An 18,716-nucleotide genomic window follows, 5' to 3' on the forward strand; every position below is an offset into this window, starting at 1 on the left:
GACCTGTCATTTTCTTTTGGCAGGCACCTGTCTGAAGCCCTCCTTAAGAGGCAATGTTTGTGCTTGTTTATCTTTGTGTCTTGTACTTCAAAGACCTCCTAAGTGAAGAGGCATTGGCAGATAGAAGGGATGTGCAATCCATCCCCTTCTATTCAGTTGAGTCTTTCATATTGCTCGCACTACGTGCTGATGCATTTGAATAAACACCCAAGATCCTTGTATATAGAGTCAGTCAAAGTGGAGTAGAGTCCCACATTTTGGTCTCCCATGTTTTCATTGATTGAAGCTCACCCAGGCCCGGGTTAAGAGCTATGAGGTCTTATCCTCATTACCCTTTCATCTACTCACCCTGACGGTCAATGTCAGTGGTTAAGAGCCCTCAGATACCCTTCCAGTCGGCTTGTTTGTCGAGGTTGATATGACCCCTTGACTAAAGCCCAGCCTTGATGTTTGAGCCCCTTGTTGGTGTGTTTACTTCATGTTGTATGTGTTTTTGTGGTGTGATTGTATCCCTTAGGTTTGCTAGACTTCGCGTAGTCTCATTTGCATGTCAATTAAGGTAGCACGGTTCCTTCGTCTAGGACTTCCTTTCTTGCGTGAGCATCCTAAAACACAAACAAACTTGATCCCCTCTTAAGGACACGTTAACTCCTTCTACTACAGGTGAGTAAGTCTCCAAAGGTCGAGTATCCGGTAGATTGCATAGTGACGTTGTTCACCTAAAAAACACAAAACAAACAGAAATGGTTTAGACGAACTACGGCAACTCTGATTCTCATGTCCAGATGAGATACGTAGGCACGAGATGCGATGTCTTGTCGAGTTTGACTAACAACTAACTTTAATCCTTTTCTCTCGCCCTCGTTGCGATCGAGACCATCCTTTTCTCTCGCCCCGTTGCGATCGAGACCTTCCCTTTCTCTTTCCCTAGTTGCAATCGAGACCCTCCTTCTTCTTTTGTGTGTGCTTGGAGTCTGACGTAAGTCCAGCGATTGGCAGTCGGTTTCCCGTGTGTGTTTGTTTGTTCGGAGTCTGACGTAAGTCCAGCGAGTGGCAGTTGGTTTCCTGTTTGTGTTCCTTTGTTCGGAGTCTAATGTAAGCCCAGCGATTGGCATTCCGCTTCCAGTTGTGTGTTTCATTTGACGTCTCAACGTCTCCTTTCTGTGTTTGTTTCGGCGTGCGTTAGCCGAGCTACGAGTGCTCTGATTCTTTCTCTGGTTAGAGAAGATACGTATGCATAGGATGCGATGTCCTAGCGAGCACGTTCCCTATTTCCCCGAACTACGTCGACTCTGATGTTTGTGTCTGACAAACTACGTAGGCCCAGGATGCGATATCCTACCGAGTCCCCTTCTTCCGTCTTTCATCTGTGTTTCACTCCAGTTTTGTGCAGTTTTTTAGAAGTTATTTAGCAATATTTCTTCTATTCTTTCTGAGTGTGGATCCCGTCGAATACGACGGATGCGTAGGGGTACTAATACCTTCCCTTCGCATAACCGACTCCCGATCCTTGCAATCTATGGTCGTGAGACTATTCCTTTCCAGGTTTACTTCGAGCGTTTCCTTTCCTACTTTGGAATAAATAACGCACGGTGGCGGCTCTGTGTCTTTTTCCCGCCGGTTTTTCGCGTAATGCGACAAGGTGACCAAGGCTGAAGACTTGCACATCGTTCAAGACCTCCAAGGACTCTACACTGAGTGGAAAGGCAAATTTCTGAGGCTGTCCAGATTTGCAAATTCCGTCATGCAAGAGCTACCTGAGAAATTGCAAGAAGCTGATTGGTGCATGTGTCCAGAGAACACCCCGCATCAAGTTTTTAATTTCATTAAATTTTGTAAGGCGATGTTGGAAGGGCTGACTACCGACCTTGCTACGGTTCAGGAAAGCCCATAAGCCATAAGCACTTTGTTTGTATTTGAACTTTGTTCTAAATTAATGAAAATCCGTTTTTGGGATTCATTTTATTGTGTTTTATTGCTTTATTGCTTTAAATACCTGTGAACAAATGTTGTGACATTTTTGAAGTGAATGACTGAAACTAACCAAGAGTTTTGCAAACAAGGTGCATCCATACATGAATTCATACATTTTCAAAATAGAGTCTCACTCCGTCCTTTCTTCCTTCAGTTTCACGCTGAATCTTCAACACCCGTACAATACTCGCGCCCGAGCAAGACAAAGGATGGCTGAACAAGAGCAAGAGAGCGCCCGAGTTAGAGCAGAGCTAGATGAAATCAAAGGGGGCATGTCCCAGATGAGAGAGATGTTGCAAGCTTTAACCTTCAGATTTGAGGCTCCGCAAGCAACCGTGATTTCAGAGATCACGGGCCCAGCAGTCGAAGTCCAACTTCAGAGGGCGTTACCTTCAACCCTTCCTCCATATGGGTTACCTTACGAATTCATCCCTCGAGAAGAAGTAGTGCATGACATGGGGAAATCTATCCAACAAGTTGTGCCATTACCGGTTTACAACGATGCACGCCCAGTCGTCCACACCATTGCTCCACCAGCTGCCTATGCTAGGCACATTCTGCACTTTGAAGATCAACATCACATGTATCAGACTGTCAACTCAACCGCTAGTGGTGCTGAAGTAAGGTTTGAAGATCTCAGAGAAGTGAAGGAGAACATGCAACTCCTTGAGAATAAGTTCCGAGCATTAAAAGGAGACCACGTCTTTGGATCTGCTGCCAAAGAAATGTGCCTTGTATCTGGGTTGGTGATTTCGGCCAAATTCAAAACTCCAGACTTCGACAAATACAAGGGGCATACTTGCCCAAAGATCCATCTCATCATGTATTACCGTAAAATAGCTGCTCATGTGGAAGACGACAAGTTGATGATCCACTGTTTTCAAGATAGCTTGAGTGGGGCTCCTTCCAAGTGGTATTTAAGTCTAGATCAGAATAGGAACAGATGTTTCCAAGACCTGTCAGACGCGTTCATAAACACTAAAAATACTACATGGACATGGTGCCTGACAGAAGACAGTTACAAAGCATGTTCCAACATGACAAAGAGTCCTTTAAGGAATATGCTCAGAGATTGAGGGAACTGGCTTCTCAAGTTGAACCACCACTAGCCGAGAAGGAATTGGCTGAACTACTCATCGACACTGTCCAACTCCAATTTTATGAGAAGATGGTCGGAAGTGCTTCCTTGGGATTCTCCGAGCTTGTTGCTATACGGGCTCGTGTCGAATATGGTTTAAGAAATGGAAAACTTACGGCTGTGGCTGGAACTTCAAGTCCTAATCCGAAGAAGTTCTCTGGAGGGTTTCCCATGAAGAAGGAAGGTGAAACAAATGATGTGACTATTGGCCAAGGAAGATCCCCTCCAAGAAGGATACAACAACAATATTCATCACAACAGTATGTTCACCAACCATTTCCCTATCAGCAGCCCATGTATCCCGTTCAGTATGCCCTGCAACCATACGTAGCTGCTGTGACGCCCACCTTCAATCAACAACCTGCTCAGGCTTATCAAGTGCCTCCGGTTTATCGACCAACTCCGGTGCAACAACGCGTTGTGGTTCCTTCAGTTTATCAACAAGCACGGTAGTTCCTGTCTATCAACAGCCAAGAGCTTAAGCTCCAAGGAAAAATGCTCAAAACCAGAATAGGAGGCAAGAGGATAGGGCGACCTTGAATCCAATTCTAATGTCGTACACTGAGCTTTATCCCTCTCTGTTGCAAAAGGGTTTGGTGGTTCCCAAACCTATGAGACCTCCACCTGACCGTCTGCCTCCATGGTACAACCCTAATGCACACTGCCCTTTTCATGAAGGTGCCCCCGGGCATGACCTAGAGGGTTGTTATGCTTTGAAGCATAGGGTTCGTGAGTTGATTGACAGCAAGATCATGTCTTTTAAGGATATGGGACCGAATGTGAAGAACAATCCTCTTCCTCCCCATGAAGACCCTATAGTGAACGCCATTGAAGATGCCTTTGTTGGTGTTATGGTTGAGAAGGTGGATGATGTCAAGACTCCTTTGGCAGCGTTCCATGCCCGGTTGGTGGAAGCTGGCCTGATTAATGTTAGTCATGAAAATTGTGAAGAGTGTGCCACATACCCAAGGGGGTGTCAGGTGGTACGAGATGACATCCAAGACTTGATGAATAAAGGAGTGCTTCAGATCTCCAGCGTTACAAAAAATGAAGATGTGTTGGTAATTGAACCTTGCTTCAATTCACCTGAACCAGTTGAAATCCCGTACTATATTAGAAGAGTGGTGCTTTAGAATAGTCATTTGTGGCCTATTGAGATCTGTATGCCTACACTGTTTCCATATAAACGCACCAAGGATGTGCCTTGGAGATAAGAGGTTACCGCTGTGGACAAGATTGTTGAAGGAAGTGAACATATTGAAGTGTCAGAAGTTGTGAATGAGGACGTCACCAATATTGCAGGATTGAGTAGAATGACTTGTAGTGGTCAAATCTATACGCCTGAATTAAATGTGACTCCTCAAGGGCCGACCAAGGAATCTACAGCTGTAGCTCCCGTTAAAGAACCCGATGTGGTTCAATCTGAAGATGTTGTTGAATTCTTGAAGTTGATCAAGAGAAGTGATTACAAGGTTGTGGACCAGTTGCATCAGACACTATCTAAAACTTCTATTTTGTCTCTGTTATTGAACTCCCAAGCCCATAGGGAGGCTTTGTTGAAGGTGCTTGCCCAAGCTCATGTAACACAAAGCATAACAGTGGATCAGTTTGATGGGGTGGTTGCGAACATCACAGCTTGCAATACTTTAAGATTTAGTGGAGAAGAATTACCTGAAGATGGACAAAATCACAATCTTGCTCTCCATATCTCGGTAAAATGCAAAGATGATGCTTTGGCAAGAGTTTTGGTTGATAACAGATCTTCTCTGAATGTTATGCCAAAGAGAACACTCATCAAGTTATCTTATCAAGAACTAACTATGAAGCCTAGTGCCTTGATAGTGAAAGCTTTTGATGGTTCCAGGAGAACCATGATTAGAGAGGTTGAACTGCCCATATTGATTGGCCCTCATGTATTCCCGATTAATTTCCAAGTCATGGATATTAATCCAGCGTATAGCTTCTTATTGGGGCATCCCTGGATTCATGCTGCATGGGCAGTCACCTCCACTTTACATCAGAAAATGAAGTTCGTGGTGGACAATCAATTGATCATTATTTCTAGGGAGGAGGACTTTATGGTTAGTCACCTTTCATCCTTCAGATATATCAAGGCTGATGAGGACGCTTTGGAAACTTCTTTCCAAGCTCTTGAAATAGCCAACGCCACTTTTGTGGAGATAAAGGACCATGTGGGGAAAGCTTGTTCATCTTTTGCTTCTCTGAAAAGCGCAAAGTATAGCATTGAAGGAGGAAACCCTGAAGGTTGGGGCCAGGTTATTGATGTTCGTGAGAAGCATGATCGTTTTGGTCTGGGATATGTGCCTTCCGCTGTGAAAGGAGCTCGGGTCCCTGCAAAGGACAACACTCGAAGCATCCAGGAAGTATTCCTCAGTACAAGATTCATCCATGGAGATCAGGTCAATGCAATTGGAGATAGCATCGAAGATGAAGATGAGCCCTGTTTGGTTTACCGGTGTGAGACAGCTTTGAACAACTGGAAGGCGGTTGAGATCCCCGAAATTTTTCCTTTGTCAAATTAATAATTGTTGTTTTTTTCTTTCAAATCCTTAGTTCTGCCCAAGGCTAATGGATCATGTTGTAGGGCCCCTTTTCATTTTCAAATAATCATTATCAGTGAATCAAAGACATTTTGTTAAATTCTTATTATTCATTTATTTGCTTTCTCTTAAGAAAATGGCAATATTTTCAAACAAAAAACTTTTCATTTATGCATATTTTATATTTTACTTTTCTAAAAAAAATCAATCATTCAAACATGCAGCATAAATTATAACCCCATTGAATCCAATGACTATACTCCCTCTCATAACTTTGACTCCCCTATCTACCAAGCGGAAGAAGAGGGTAAGGAAGATTGTAACATCCCCGATGAATTATTAAGGTTGCTCGAGCACGAGTCCAAATCCCTTCAGCCACATGAAGAACCGGTGGAGACAATCAACCTTGGCACAGAGGAAGAAAAGAAAGAAGACAAGGTCGGCATCACACTTGAAGCAAGCGTCAAAGAGAAATTGGTCGAGCTGCTACAAGAATATGTGGATGTATTTGCATGGTCATACCAGGATATGCCAGGCCTGGACACCGACATTGTTAAACACAAGTTGCCACTTAAGCCACTCTGCCCGCCAGTAAAACAGAAACTCCGAAGAAAAAGACCAGATATGGCTCTGAAGATTCGTGAAGAAGTCAAATGATAATTTGATGTTGGTTTCCTCGCAGTGGAGAAGTACCCACAATGGGTAGCTAATATTGTACATGTGCCTAAAAAGGATGGAAAGGTGAGGATGTGTGTTGACTATAGGGATCTGAACAGAGCTAGTCCAAAACACGATTTCCCTCTACCACACATTGATACTCTGGTAGACAACATTGCAAGTTTTGTTGTATTCTCCTTTATGGATGGTTTTTCTGGATACAATCAAATCAAGATGGCTCTAGATGACATGGAGAAGACCACCTTTATTACCCCTTGGGGCACGTTTTGCTACAAGGTGATGCCTTTCGGTCTCAAAAATGCCGGGGCAACTTACCAAAAAGCTATGGTCACTCTTTTCCATGATATGATGCACAAGGAGATAGAGGTATATGTCGATGACATGATGGCCAAATCCCAAAATGAAGAAGATCATATGAACCATCTGAAGAAGTTGTTTGAACGCCTCATGAAGTTTAGACTATGATTAAACCCTGCAAAATGCACATTTGGGGTCCGTTCGGGGAAGTTGCTCGGTTTCATCGTTAGTCAACGAGGTATTGAGGTAGACCCTGACAAGGTTCGAGCTACACAAGAAATTCCTACTCCACGCACCGAGCGAGAAGTTAGAGGTTTCCTTGGACGTTTGAATCACATCTCAAGGCTTATCTCACATATGACGGCCACATGTGAGCCTATCTTCAAATTGCTTCAAAAAGATCAAGCTGTTGAATGGAATTCTGATTGTCAAAGTGCTTTTGAGAAGATTCGTCAATACTTGCAAAAGCCTCCTATTTTGATTCCACCTGTCCCAGGAAAGCCATTAATGATGTATCTGACTGTGCTTGAAGGGTCAATGGGTTGTGTGCTGGGGCAACATGACGAAACTTGTCGGAAAGAACATGCTATTTACTATCTAAGTAAAAAGTTTACTGATTGTGAAAGTCGATATTCGCTTTTGGAGAAAACTTGTTGTGCGCTTGCATGTGCCGCTCGTCGTTTGAGGAAATACATGATTTGCCATACTACTTTGTTGATCTCAAAGATGGATCCAATAAAGTATATCTTTGAGAAACCTGCCTTAACTGGAAGACTAGCACGTTGGCAAATGCTCTTATCAGAGTACGACATCCAGTATGTAACCCAGAAAGCAAACAAGGGAAGTGTTTTAGCAGAGTATCTCGCTCATCAACCAGTTGAAGACTATCAGCCATTGAAGTTTGATTTCCCCAATGAGGATATAATGGTGATAAAGGATTGTGAGATCCCAGACCCAGATGAAGGACCAGAACCAAGATCTCGATGGAAGATCGCGTTCGATGGTTCCTCCAATTAAAGTGGTCATGGTGTGGGAGTTGTTTTGATGAATCCAAATGGTGGCTTTAACCCTTTCACAACAAGGTTGTGCTTTGATTGTACGAATAATGTCGCAGAATATGAAGCTTGTATCCTTGGTCTTGAAGCCGCAATTGATCTCCAAATCAAGATCCTTGAGGTGTATCGAGATTCAGCTTTGGTGATCTATCAGGTCAAAGGAGAATGGGAAACTCGTGATGCGAAGTTGATCCCGTATCGTGCTCATGTTGTAAAGATGATAGAATACTTTGATGATATCACTTTCCATCACATCCCAAGAGTAGAGAATCAAGTGGCTGACGCTTTGGCAACATTAGCATCAATGTACCAAGTTAGATTCCGTAATGAAGCCCCACTTATTCGAATTGAGCGAAGAGATGAGTCTGCCTACTGTCAATTGATTGAAGAAGAAACTGATGGTAAACCTTGGTTTCATAATATCAAGCGATATCTTCTAAGTCAAGAGTATCCAGAAGATGCTACATTGTTGGATAAGAAAACGCTGAGGAGGTTATCATCCAAATTCTTTTTGAGTAATGATGTGCTTTACAAAAGAAACCATGACATGGTTCTGCTCAGATGCGTGGATAGACATGAAGCAAACATGTTAATCAAGGAGATTCATGAAGGATCCTTTGGAACCCATGCTAATGGGCATGCCATGGCCAAGAAGATTTTGAGAGCTGGCTATTACTGGTTGACCATGGAGTCTGATTGTTTCAGTTATGCAAGAAAATGTCATAAATGTCATAAATGTCAGACTTATGTTGACAAAGTACATGTACCGCCAACACTATTGAATGTTTTGACATCACCTTGGCCTTTCTTAATGTGGGGCATCGACATGATTGGTTCTATAGAGCCTAAGGCTTCCAATGGCCATCGTTTCATCCTGGTTGCCATCGATTACTTTACTAAATGGGTGGAGGTTACTTCCTACACCAATGTTACGAGACGTGTAGTTGCTCGCTTTATAAAGAAGGAGATTATATGCCGCTATGGAATCCCAAGCAAGATCATTACTAACAACGGTTCAAACTTGAACAACAAGACAATGACAGAACTATATGAGAGTTTCAAGATTGACCACCATAATTCTTCCCCATATCGTCCAAAGATGAACGGTGTTGTTGAAGCCGCCAACAAAAATATCAAGAAGATCCTGTAAAAGATGGTGAAAACTTATAAGGATTGGCACGAGATACTACCCTTTGCTTTGCATGGATATCGGACCTCAATCCGCACTTCAACAAGGGCAACCCCACTCTCCTTAGTCTATGGGATGGAAGCAGTTCTCCCAGTCGAAGTAGAGATAACTTCAATGAGAATATTGATGGAGGCTAAGCTAGACGAAGCTGAATGGATCCAGAACAACTATGATCAACTTAACCTCGTTGATGAGAAGCGTATGACCGCTCTGTGCCATGGAAAATTGTACCATCAATGAATCAAGAAAGCATTTGACAAAAAGGTCCTTTATAGAGAGTTCAAGGAAGGGGATCTCATGCTCAAGAAGATCTTGCCAGTACACAAAGATTCACGTGGGAAGTGGACTCCCAACTATGAAGGTCCATACGTTGTAAGAAGAGCATACTCTAGAGGTGCTCTATTTCTCACAACTATGGATGGCGAAGAGCTCATTCACCCTATGAACTCTAATGCAGTCTAAAGATACCATGCCTAAAAAAAACCCGCTAAGTCTAAAACCTGAAAGGGCGACTTAGGCAGAAATGGGTATCCCGGTAGACTGAAAACCCGAAAGGGCGGTCCAGGAAAAAGTTAGGGATAATAATAAAAAAATGGTAGCTCGCTAAGTTGAAAACGTAAAAGGGCGACTTAGGCAAAAAAGGAACGTCCCAGTGGATTGAAAACCCGAAAGGGCGATCCAGGCAAAAATTAGGGACAAAAGGCATAGATTGCATCAGTTGTCACTGATCAACACAGAAGAGCTAAAGGTGGAAGATCAATCCAACTGCTCCCTTCAGAAGCGAGGTTTTGTGGAGTCATTGTTATTAGGGATAGTAGTAGTCATTGTGGTTCAATGTAAACCTTTCCCTATTGCCATTTTCAAATGTGTAACATTCCATGGAGCTACACCATTTGTGTGCTACCATTCTTGAATAAATACAAGTTTGCCTATCAAATTCTATCATTTGTTGTTTTTCTCTGATTTTCTTTGTTATGCAAAATGTCATTTATTTTTTAATAATGAAATTTTGAACTCAAAAAGAATTTTTCAACATATTGAGAAACACAATTTTGCTTTGACATGTGGAAATATTTAAAGGAAACCTTCCGTCTTTCCCCACAGGTCTCAAGTTGCAAGACTTCTCTTGGATGATCAACATATATCTCCAGAGAGCACGGATTTAGCATTCTCCGAAAGGATTACTTGGCCAGTTGTAACTGTTCATCTTGATGGATCCTCCTTTGATGCATTTTTACTCACTCCTTTGGTTGAGTTGTTGGTGTTGAGGATTCAGTATCTCCATTAAAGCCTTCTCTAAATCTCCAGTTTGCATATTGTCAGCATTTGCATATCATGATCATTCATACATCATGCATATAAGCAAAATCAAATTCATGCCTAGCCCGAAGTACACTTCGTGCTCATTTGCATAATCTCAGGTCTCGTTGTTGGTCGTATCCCTTGACCTCTGAGTCTAGTTGTTACTGGCGTCATTTGTTAAGTCTGGTTGTTACCAGTGTCTTTGACCAAATCTAGTTGTATTTGGTATCTCTTTAAATCGGGTTGTCACCAACATCTTTTGTTAAGTCCAATTGTAACTGGCGTCCTGTTTCTAAATCCAGTTGTGACTGGTTTCTTTTAAAAGTCTGGTTATAACCAGCATTATTTACAATTCCAATCATTATTGGCATTACCTGTCAAGTCCAGTTGTAACTAGCGCTCAAATTTTGAAGTCCATTTGTAACTGATATCTTTTAAAGTCTGGTTGTCACCAACACCTTATCTAATTGTAATTGGTATCTCAAGTCCAATTGTAACTGGCATCTTGTTTTCAAAATCCAATCGTAATTGGTATCTCAAGTCTGGTTGTCACCAGCATCTGTAAAATCCATTTGTCAATGGTATAATAAGTCTAGTTGTAACCAACATTTGGTTAAGCCCAATTGTTATTGGCATTATCTGTTAAGTCCAGTTGTAACTGGCGCACAAATTTTAAAATCCAGTTGTAATTGGTATCATTTTAAAGCCTGGTCGTCACCAGCATCTGTCAAAACCAGTTGTAACTGGTATCATTTTAAAGTCTAGTTGTCACCAGCATCTGTCAAATCCATTTGTAGATGGTATCTTTAAGTCTGGTTGTCATCAGCGCCCTTGAAGTCCAGGTGTAACTGGCACTAATCCGTTGGAGTATGGTTGTGATATATGTTTATGGTTAAGTCCAATTGTTGTTGGCACCTACAGAGAGTTTTCTATTCTGTTAGCCTTAGCACTTCCTAGAAAGTTGTCATTTTGACTCTTTCATTGACAATGATTTCCAGAATTTTTGATCGGATGATTTTCTTGTGAGAAATCTCCGGATTTGTCAAGAATGTTCAAGTTGTCATCAGGTCATGTATGAACCTGTTGATATACTCTTTTTGAATTTTTCTACTGTTGTCAAGTCATGTTTGAACTTGCTATCAGAACTATTCTGGATATTCCCCAGCATTGGCAGGTCATGTATGAACCTGTCGCTGAACTTTTTATTCCAGTATTACCAGGTCATGTCTGAACCTATTTTGAAGAACCTTTTTCTTTGATTATTCCAGTGTCGTCAAGTCATGTATGAACTTCTTGTGGAAATTTTCTTAAAGTATTCAAGTTATTAGTGAGTCATGTGTGAACTTGCTAACGAAATCTCTTGTGTTCTAAGTGTCGTTTATCAACTTTCATTTTGAGTATTCCCTAGTGTGTGTCTGACTCTCCAACAGGATTGTTATCTCCAACGAGTTGTTTTACCTTTTTTTGCCAATTTCTCTATGGGCCGTCAGTATTCCCCACAGATTGGTCTGTCTGACATGAATTATCCTGTTAAGGATTCACATTATCCCTAATATACAAGTTCAGAAATAAAACGTATTTCACCCATTCATATCGCATCATAGCATTTTCATTTCAGGATCAAAATTCGGGTATTCTTAGTATTTAACTATCTCTAACCATGATCATATGAAGAGTGTCCTACTTCATATTCTCTGGTCGAAGATACTTAAATAGGGGCAACTGTCACACCCCGATTTTGATCCTGAATCGTTGATTCAATACATTCATCATAGCTATTGCATCTCTACATAGCATAACATGTATTCCATACCGCATAGTGCCTAGAATATCAGTCGAAATAATTTTTTGGGAATTACAGGCGAACCGGTTGAATTAATCGCCAGATGTGCGTCAAATCAGTAGACGAAATTTTTTAAAATTAAGCTTTCAGACATCAGTTTTATTAATCTATGTTTCGCGTAGTTTAAACTGGTATGCTTGAATTATTTTTTCGCTAATGTTTCGGCCACCTTTCGACCCGCCTGAGCCTTTTAACCGACCAAAATTTATTTCAAAATTAAAAGAAACACTGTATTTTTTCAATAAGTTTATTTTGCCTGATCATATTGGTGAAGTCATTTTAATTTTTCGAGCATTTTTTTGTACCCGAGTTTTATCCGTTTTCATCCTTTTATTTTATTTTTTCGTCAATATAACCGATGTATTTATTTATATGTGTCAATTAATTTTACTTTGGAGGATAATAATGTTTTTTGTTATTCTATTAATTTTTGTTCCTAAGTATTAGAATTTTTTTAAATAAGAAAAGGATTCCTTTTGTCGTTGGTACATTTGACAACTCATTTCAAGAGAGAGAATATCTTCTTAGAGGGAGACACTTGCTCAGTACCAAGGATGTCTTTTTTGGACTTTACTGCGGTCCATTTTCTACCTTTGGCTAGCCATTAGAAAAGGACAGAGGTGTGGGTTTTGGTTAGAAAAAAGGACCACCCTTTGAAAATGAAGAAAAGGACCACCCTTTGAAAATAAGAAAGAGGAGGATAGCAAAATGATTCATTTCCTTTTCTTCTGGGTGCTGAACCTTTTTTTTTCTCTTCTTTCTTCTTCAAAAAAAACTATCCCACTCTTCATCCTCAATAAAACCTTTACTCACAACCGTGAACCACCTACATATCCGACAACGAACCACCGAGCTCTAATCCCCACGTATTTTCCTTTTCTGCCGGTGAAAGAACTTGCTCCGACCGTCATCGTAGGTACTGCGGCGGTCTAGAGGTTATCTATTTACCATATAGACAGTGGATATGTGGGTGACTCCAGTACAGGATTCAAAGGTGAAACGTATTATACCAAAATGACTTCCAAGTTACAAGGTAGAGTTCAGATCCGTCGCCTTTCGTCTTTCTCTGGTGATAGCATTGTGGCCATATCAATATTGATTCATTTGCGACATCACAACACGACATTGGTAACTTCTGAAATGTTTGGTTCAGTTTGGTGTTGCATTGCTTGATCTTTTTTTAAAAAAAATTGAGTTTACAACATAAGCTTTTATGTTTCTCTTTGTTGTTGTTTCTTTCATGTTATGTGTAGTTTGGTTCCATGGTTAAGTACTGTTTGTTTCTTTCATGAACTTTGCCTTTTATTCTATATGTTTGAATGTGGCTTAGACTGGTGTGTATTACTTTTTATTGTATTTGTTTGAATGTGGCTTAGACTGGTGTGTATTGCCTTTTATTCTATTTGTTTAAATGTGGCTTAGACTGGTGTGTATTGGTTTCAGATTAAAAATCACATATTGTTACTGCTACTGTTTGTTGTAAAATTTATTTTGTTTTATCTCAGTGTCACTTTATAATACATATACTACTGGACGCGATAATATAAAAAGGGAATAATATTGGTCGAGTGGTAATACTGAAGGTTTGCCTTCCAAGAGTCCCAAGTGTTCGATCCTACTGTGTTCCATTTCCATTTTTCTAGCTTGTTTTATTTTCTTCTTTTTCTAAGTTTCAACTAACTTTCTATTTATTTTATTATTTTTACCATTTCATTTTTTTAATGTTATTTTATTTTAAATTCTTTTTATATTTTTATTCTCACTTCTCCGACACTTGTTGATTTTAATGTTTGTCCTTAATTTATTTTATTGTTTAAACATCGATTTTTAATCTATGGATTTGGGCAATTCCTGTGTTATTTATCCATGATTATTTTTATCGATATATTGATAGTATTTCGCCGCGTTTTAATTAATCACATATGAAATTTCAATTATTGTCAATATGTGCAAACCGGCTTTGAGCACATTACCTAGATTTTGTTTATTCCTCAATCTTCATTCACCTTGCACGTCTTTGCGTTATGTGACTTTGATTCGTATCCTCGCATCTCGATTCTAATCCGTGCACGTTCCGATTTTACTCCTTTTGATTTAATTTTTGATTATCTTGTAAATATAACTTTGTGTTTGTTGCTTTCTTCACATGGCTTACTCTTGGGCCTTCTTACAATGAGATTGTCCTCTTGCACCTACACTCATACATTACTTATTTCTTGATTGAGCCTGATTTATTTGTTTCATTATTTTGAATCCCCATTCGACAAAATGTACCCCCACTTCCATGATGTGTAATAATTTTACTGTTTTATTTCTTTATTTGCTTGACTGTTTAGCTAGTTACTAACACAAGAATAAAATCAATTTCTTTTCAAAAATATCAAAAATAATGACTCGATCCAACGTCGAGTATTTTCTCAATAAACATATCCATCCATTTCAATCCATCCATTTCTATCCATCCATTTCAATCCATCCCCTTTCTTTCAAACCTTGTCATTCAAATATTTTTCAATTGCTCATCAAATGCTTGATCCAACATCAAGCTATTTTCACAATAAAACTCAAAAAATACTTAATTTCTATTTAACACTTTTCAATAAAGATGGAAATGGAACATGGTGTATACCACACACTCCTGAGACTAGGATTCGAGGTGGATATCTTGCCTATCTTAGCTCTCGCCATCATCCAAATTTGTCAACGCGGTTTCTTCAAACCCTTTCTCAATCAAATTAAAAAGTACTTAATTCTTATTAAATACTTTTGCAAATAAGATAGAGATGGAACGTGGTGGATACCACGCAATCCTGAGACTAGGATTCGAGATGGATATCTCGTCTATCCAAGTTCTCGCCATTACTCAAAACACATCAAACCAATCAAACCTTTTCTCGCCGTCGTGCGATTGACCCTTAAACCCTTTTCTCAAACGAAAGGTATTTTCTTTCAAGACGATGCAAAGAAATGTTTCATCCACTTGAACGTGCGAGCAAGCTTGTGATGTTGCCTGTGAATGCTGATTTGTAAATCCATTCGATTGTGATGCAAACGTCCCCTTCACCACTTGTTTTGGGTAGTCCAACAATGTTTTCATCGATTGGCACAAAGTAACTTTCGCTAAACTCGACCAACAAACAAACATTTTCTATCCAGAACTACGTAAGCCTTGAGTTCTCTATTGCACCTGGAGATACGTAGGAGCAGGATTCTTAAATCTTGTCAGGCCCATTTACAAAAAACTTAGGTTTAGTCCCCTTCGTTGCAAAAATCCAAAAACATTCTTCTCTCTTCCATTATTTCCCACCTAATAACTTGAGAAAGCCTAACACTTTAAACTAACAATAACACGCACAACTAACCTAACAGTTCCCGTTGAGTACAACAGACGTGAGGGGTGCTAATACCTTCCCCTTGCGTAATCGACTCCCGAACCCTGATTTGGTTGCGACAACCATAATCATTGTCATTATTTCTTGGGTTTTATCAATATTTCCCCTTTCCTTTTTAGGAATAAATAAAGTTCGGTGGCGACTTTGTTCAGTCCATCATTGCGAGCGTGCGATTGCGCTTCGCTAGGTCGTATTCTCTTTTTTTTTCGAGGTACGACAATAACCTTTGTGTTTTATTTATTTTTCCAAGTATTCAAAGTAATATTTATGTATCTATATATAACACAATCCTTTATTTTCTAAATTAATTTATAAGTACGTTTTTGCAAATCAAGTTGATTGGTTGGTGTAATACCTTATCACTCAACGAATCAGTATAAAATCAAACTTAACCCATTTAAACTTCATGTTCTCTGCCCTTGTGCATTGAGACATTTTCAAATCAAACTTTTCTCCGCCTCGAATGCATTGAGAACTTTTTAAAATTTAAAATCAACAAACGCACAAATATTTTCTAATACTCTGATCCTTCATATTGCTTGAAGGTACGTAGGCATAGAGTTAAAATACTCTAGCAAGTACAATTATAAAAAAAAACTTTTTTGGTCCTTATTGTAATTAAATAATCTTTTTTTACAAAAATAATAAAGTAACTCTCTTGTAAATAAATAAATAAGTAACCAGACAAGAATAAATAATCTAAACAGATATCCCTTAGACAAACACCCTTAAGCCTAGAACTAGAGAAAGTGAGGGTGTCTAACACCTTCCTCTTGCTTAACTGACTCCCGAACCTTGGTGTCTCACCCTTAATTTTAGGTTTTATCATTATTTACTTGTTCATTAGGAACAAATAAAATATGATGGCGACTCTGTAATTTTCCAACCGCGATAGAGTCACCACCAGAAGAGGTACAACGATAAGAGGAAGAAAGCACGTAAGTTCCAAGAGGAGGATCATGTGTTTTTTATAGTTACTCTGGTAACCGGTGTTGGTCGAGCTTTGAAGTATCGAAAGCTCACGCCATATTTTGTTGGTCCATATCATATCTTGTAGAGGATAGGAGATGTGACTTATAGGATTGTTGTACCACCACCGCTTGTTAATCTTCATGATGTGTTTCATTTGTCTCAGTTGAGGGGTGTAACACCTCAAAATTTGCCCTCCTCTCTTGGGACTAGCTTAACATATTACATATCATTTTAGGTCATTAGGCATTGCATATTGCATATCATGTGGTTACATTGTGCAAGTCATCCTCACAAGTCTGGATCAGAAGATAGGAGGTCATGTGCAAGCTGGGGTTTCATTGGACTGGTCATTAATCATCTAAGGATGTGGAGGTCCAAATTAGGGTTTTGTGATTCTCAAAGGAGATTGATCTTCACTTTGATTGAAATGATTCATCATCATCATCATGGTTTATCATCAGAAGATTCAAGTGTTAAAGCATATTCCTTGAGATTAGGGTTTTGACCACTGGTCAACCCTAATCAGTTGCATTGGGCCAATCAGGGCATGATCAGGAGATGGGGTCTATGGTGGATATGAGGATCATCACATGATTTTATTGTGCATATTGAGGCTAGGGTTTCATCCTTGGGCCATTTCATCAGAGGATTGGGGCTCAGATTGATCAATGCATTGCCAAATTCATCTATCAGTTGAAAAAGTCAACTGTGGTCAACTGTGCATGATTTAATGGATTTGGAGGTGGAGATGAGTTGGATACACTTCATTCATGTTGGAACAAGTGTTATTTGACATTTCAAAGCCTAAGAATGGAGAAAATCAAGTCAGACAAGAAACTACCAAAAATAGAAAGTGACTTGTAATAGAAGTTTCCAAAAATGGAAAGTTTTTGACCTCAAAATTACATGTCCAAGGAAGCTTCAAATGAAAATTTGTTCAACATGAAAGTTGTAGATCTTGTTCTCACCTTTCTAAAAAGTCCAAGAACATGAAATTCCCATGTATGGTTGGCAAGTTATGGTCCATTCAATTTCAAAAATGACCCATAATCAGAGGGGCATAACTTCCACATGGAGTGTCCAAACTGAGTGATCTTTTTATGTGCAAAATCCATTTGACATGTAATTTCATGGTGCATAATTGGAATTCATCAAAAATGGTCAATGCAAAAAGTCAAATTTCAAGTGTACAGTTAAAAATCCAGGGGCAAAATGGTCCAACTTGAGAAATAATGAGAATTTTTGAGTGGGGATTTTTGCAACACCTCACAAATGCAATTTGAAAATTGTTGGAATGGTCATAACATGTCAAGGTCTCATATTTGGTTAACTCACTTTTGAAATGCACTTGAAAAGTGTACAAATTGCCATGGCATAGTGAAATTCCAAAGTACACATCCAATGGCCATGGGACAAGTTGCAACAGCTCACACATGTCATTTTGAGAGTGTGTGAGCTGTCAATGAGCTGTCACAGAGCCCATATGAAAAGACCATTTTGCCTTTGCTTAAGTAAATTCCATTTATGCTAATTACATGACATTTGATTAATTTGGATGATTAAGAGCTGATTAATTGGAAGTATAAATTCCTAATCATAACAAACATCTGATCAGAATCACAAATCACAAGATCTCAACCTCTTTTCCCTCCAAATTCTCAAAATCTCTCAAGAACACAAAAAGCAAAAATCCACAAATCTCTTCGAATTCTCCATCAAATCCGAAAATTCTTTTTGATTCAATCTCCATTCATCTCCTTCTCCAACTGTTTTGGCAATTGGCATCAAGAAAGCTCAAGAATCACCACTGTCCAAAGTATGCTCAACAATGGTGAATTGGAATTTCTTGCATTTGGAGCAACTTCGATCCAAACTAAGCCTTGAATTCACTTCTCCAAGTCTCAATCTCGATCTGTTTTGAGGAATTTCGAGCCAAAGCATCAAGAAGCATCACTGCCATTGCAAGGTACTCGAAATTCGAATCTCATGATTCTTTCAATTATCATATGTGTTGTGTAGATCATTTATCATAGGTTAGCATGTAGCTCGTGGTTTGTGAAATGATTGAGTGAGTTGAGAGAAATCTTGTTTGAAAGCTTTGATGTCAAAACTTCATTTGCTCGATTCGTTGTACACAAGGATTTCTGGACAATTTAGTTTACATATTTGAGATCTACACACTTAGACCTTTCCAATGGATATTCGTTTGTGCATTTTGGTGAGAAAATGATCGAAACCGAATTGGAAGGTTGAAGAACATGAACGCGTGTTGATGATGAAAAATTCTGGGATTTTCTGCGCTTTGATCTTGAGTT

The 18,716-nt window shown here is 39.5% G+C and overlaps 1 protein-coding gene across 1 annotated transcript; it reads left to right on the forward strand.

Annotated features, from left to right (window-relative positions):
- Positions 1–2,183: 2,183 nt before the first annotated feature.
- On the forward strand, positions 2,184–3,565 carry LOC127094502 (uncharacterized). The gene is made up of 2 exons (XM_051033329.1): positions 2,184–2,884; positions 2,986–3,565. The coding sequence occupies exons 1-2, from the start codon at positions 2,184–2,186 to the stop codon at positions 3,563–3,565; spliced, it is 1,281 nt and encodes a 426-aa protein (XP_050889286.1).
- Positions 3,566–18,716: the final 15,151 nt, after the last annotated feature.

Source organism: Lathyrus oleraceus, chromosome 6, assembly GCF_024323335.1.
Source record: "Lathyrus oleraceus cultivar Zhongwan6 chromosome 6, CAAS_Psat_ZW6_1.0, whole genome shotgun sequence".
NCBI classification, from domain to species: Eukaryota; Viridiplantae; Streptophyta; class Magnoliopsida; order Fabales; family Fabaceae; genus Lathyrus; species Lathyrus oleraceus.

What these genes read in the sequence shown, in the direction of transcription:
- LOC127094502 (XM_051033329.1), top strand. Translation starts at nt 2,184, where the DNA reads ATGGCTGAACAAGAGCAAGAGAGCGCCCGAGTTAGAGCAGAGCTAGAT. An exon ending in TTGAGTGGGGCTCCTTCCAA is followed by an intron (nt 2,885 to 2,985) that starts GTGGTATTTAAG and finishes GGTGCCTGACAG; the next exon opens with AAGACAGTTACAAAGCATGT.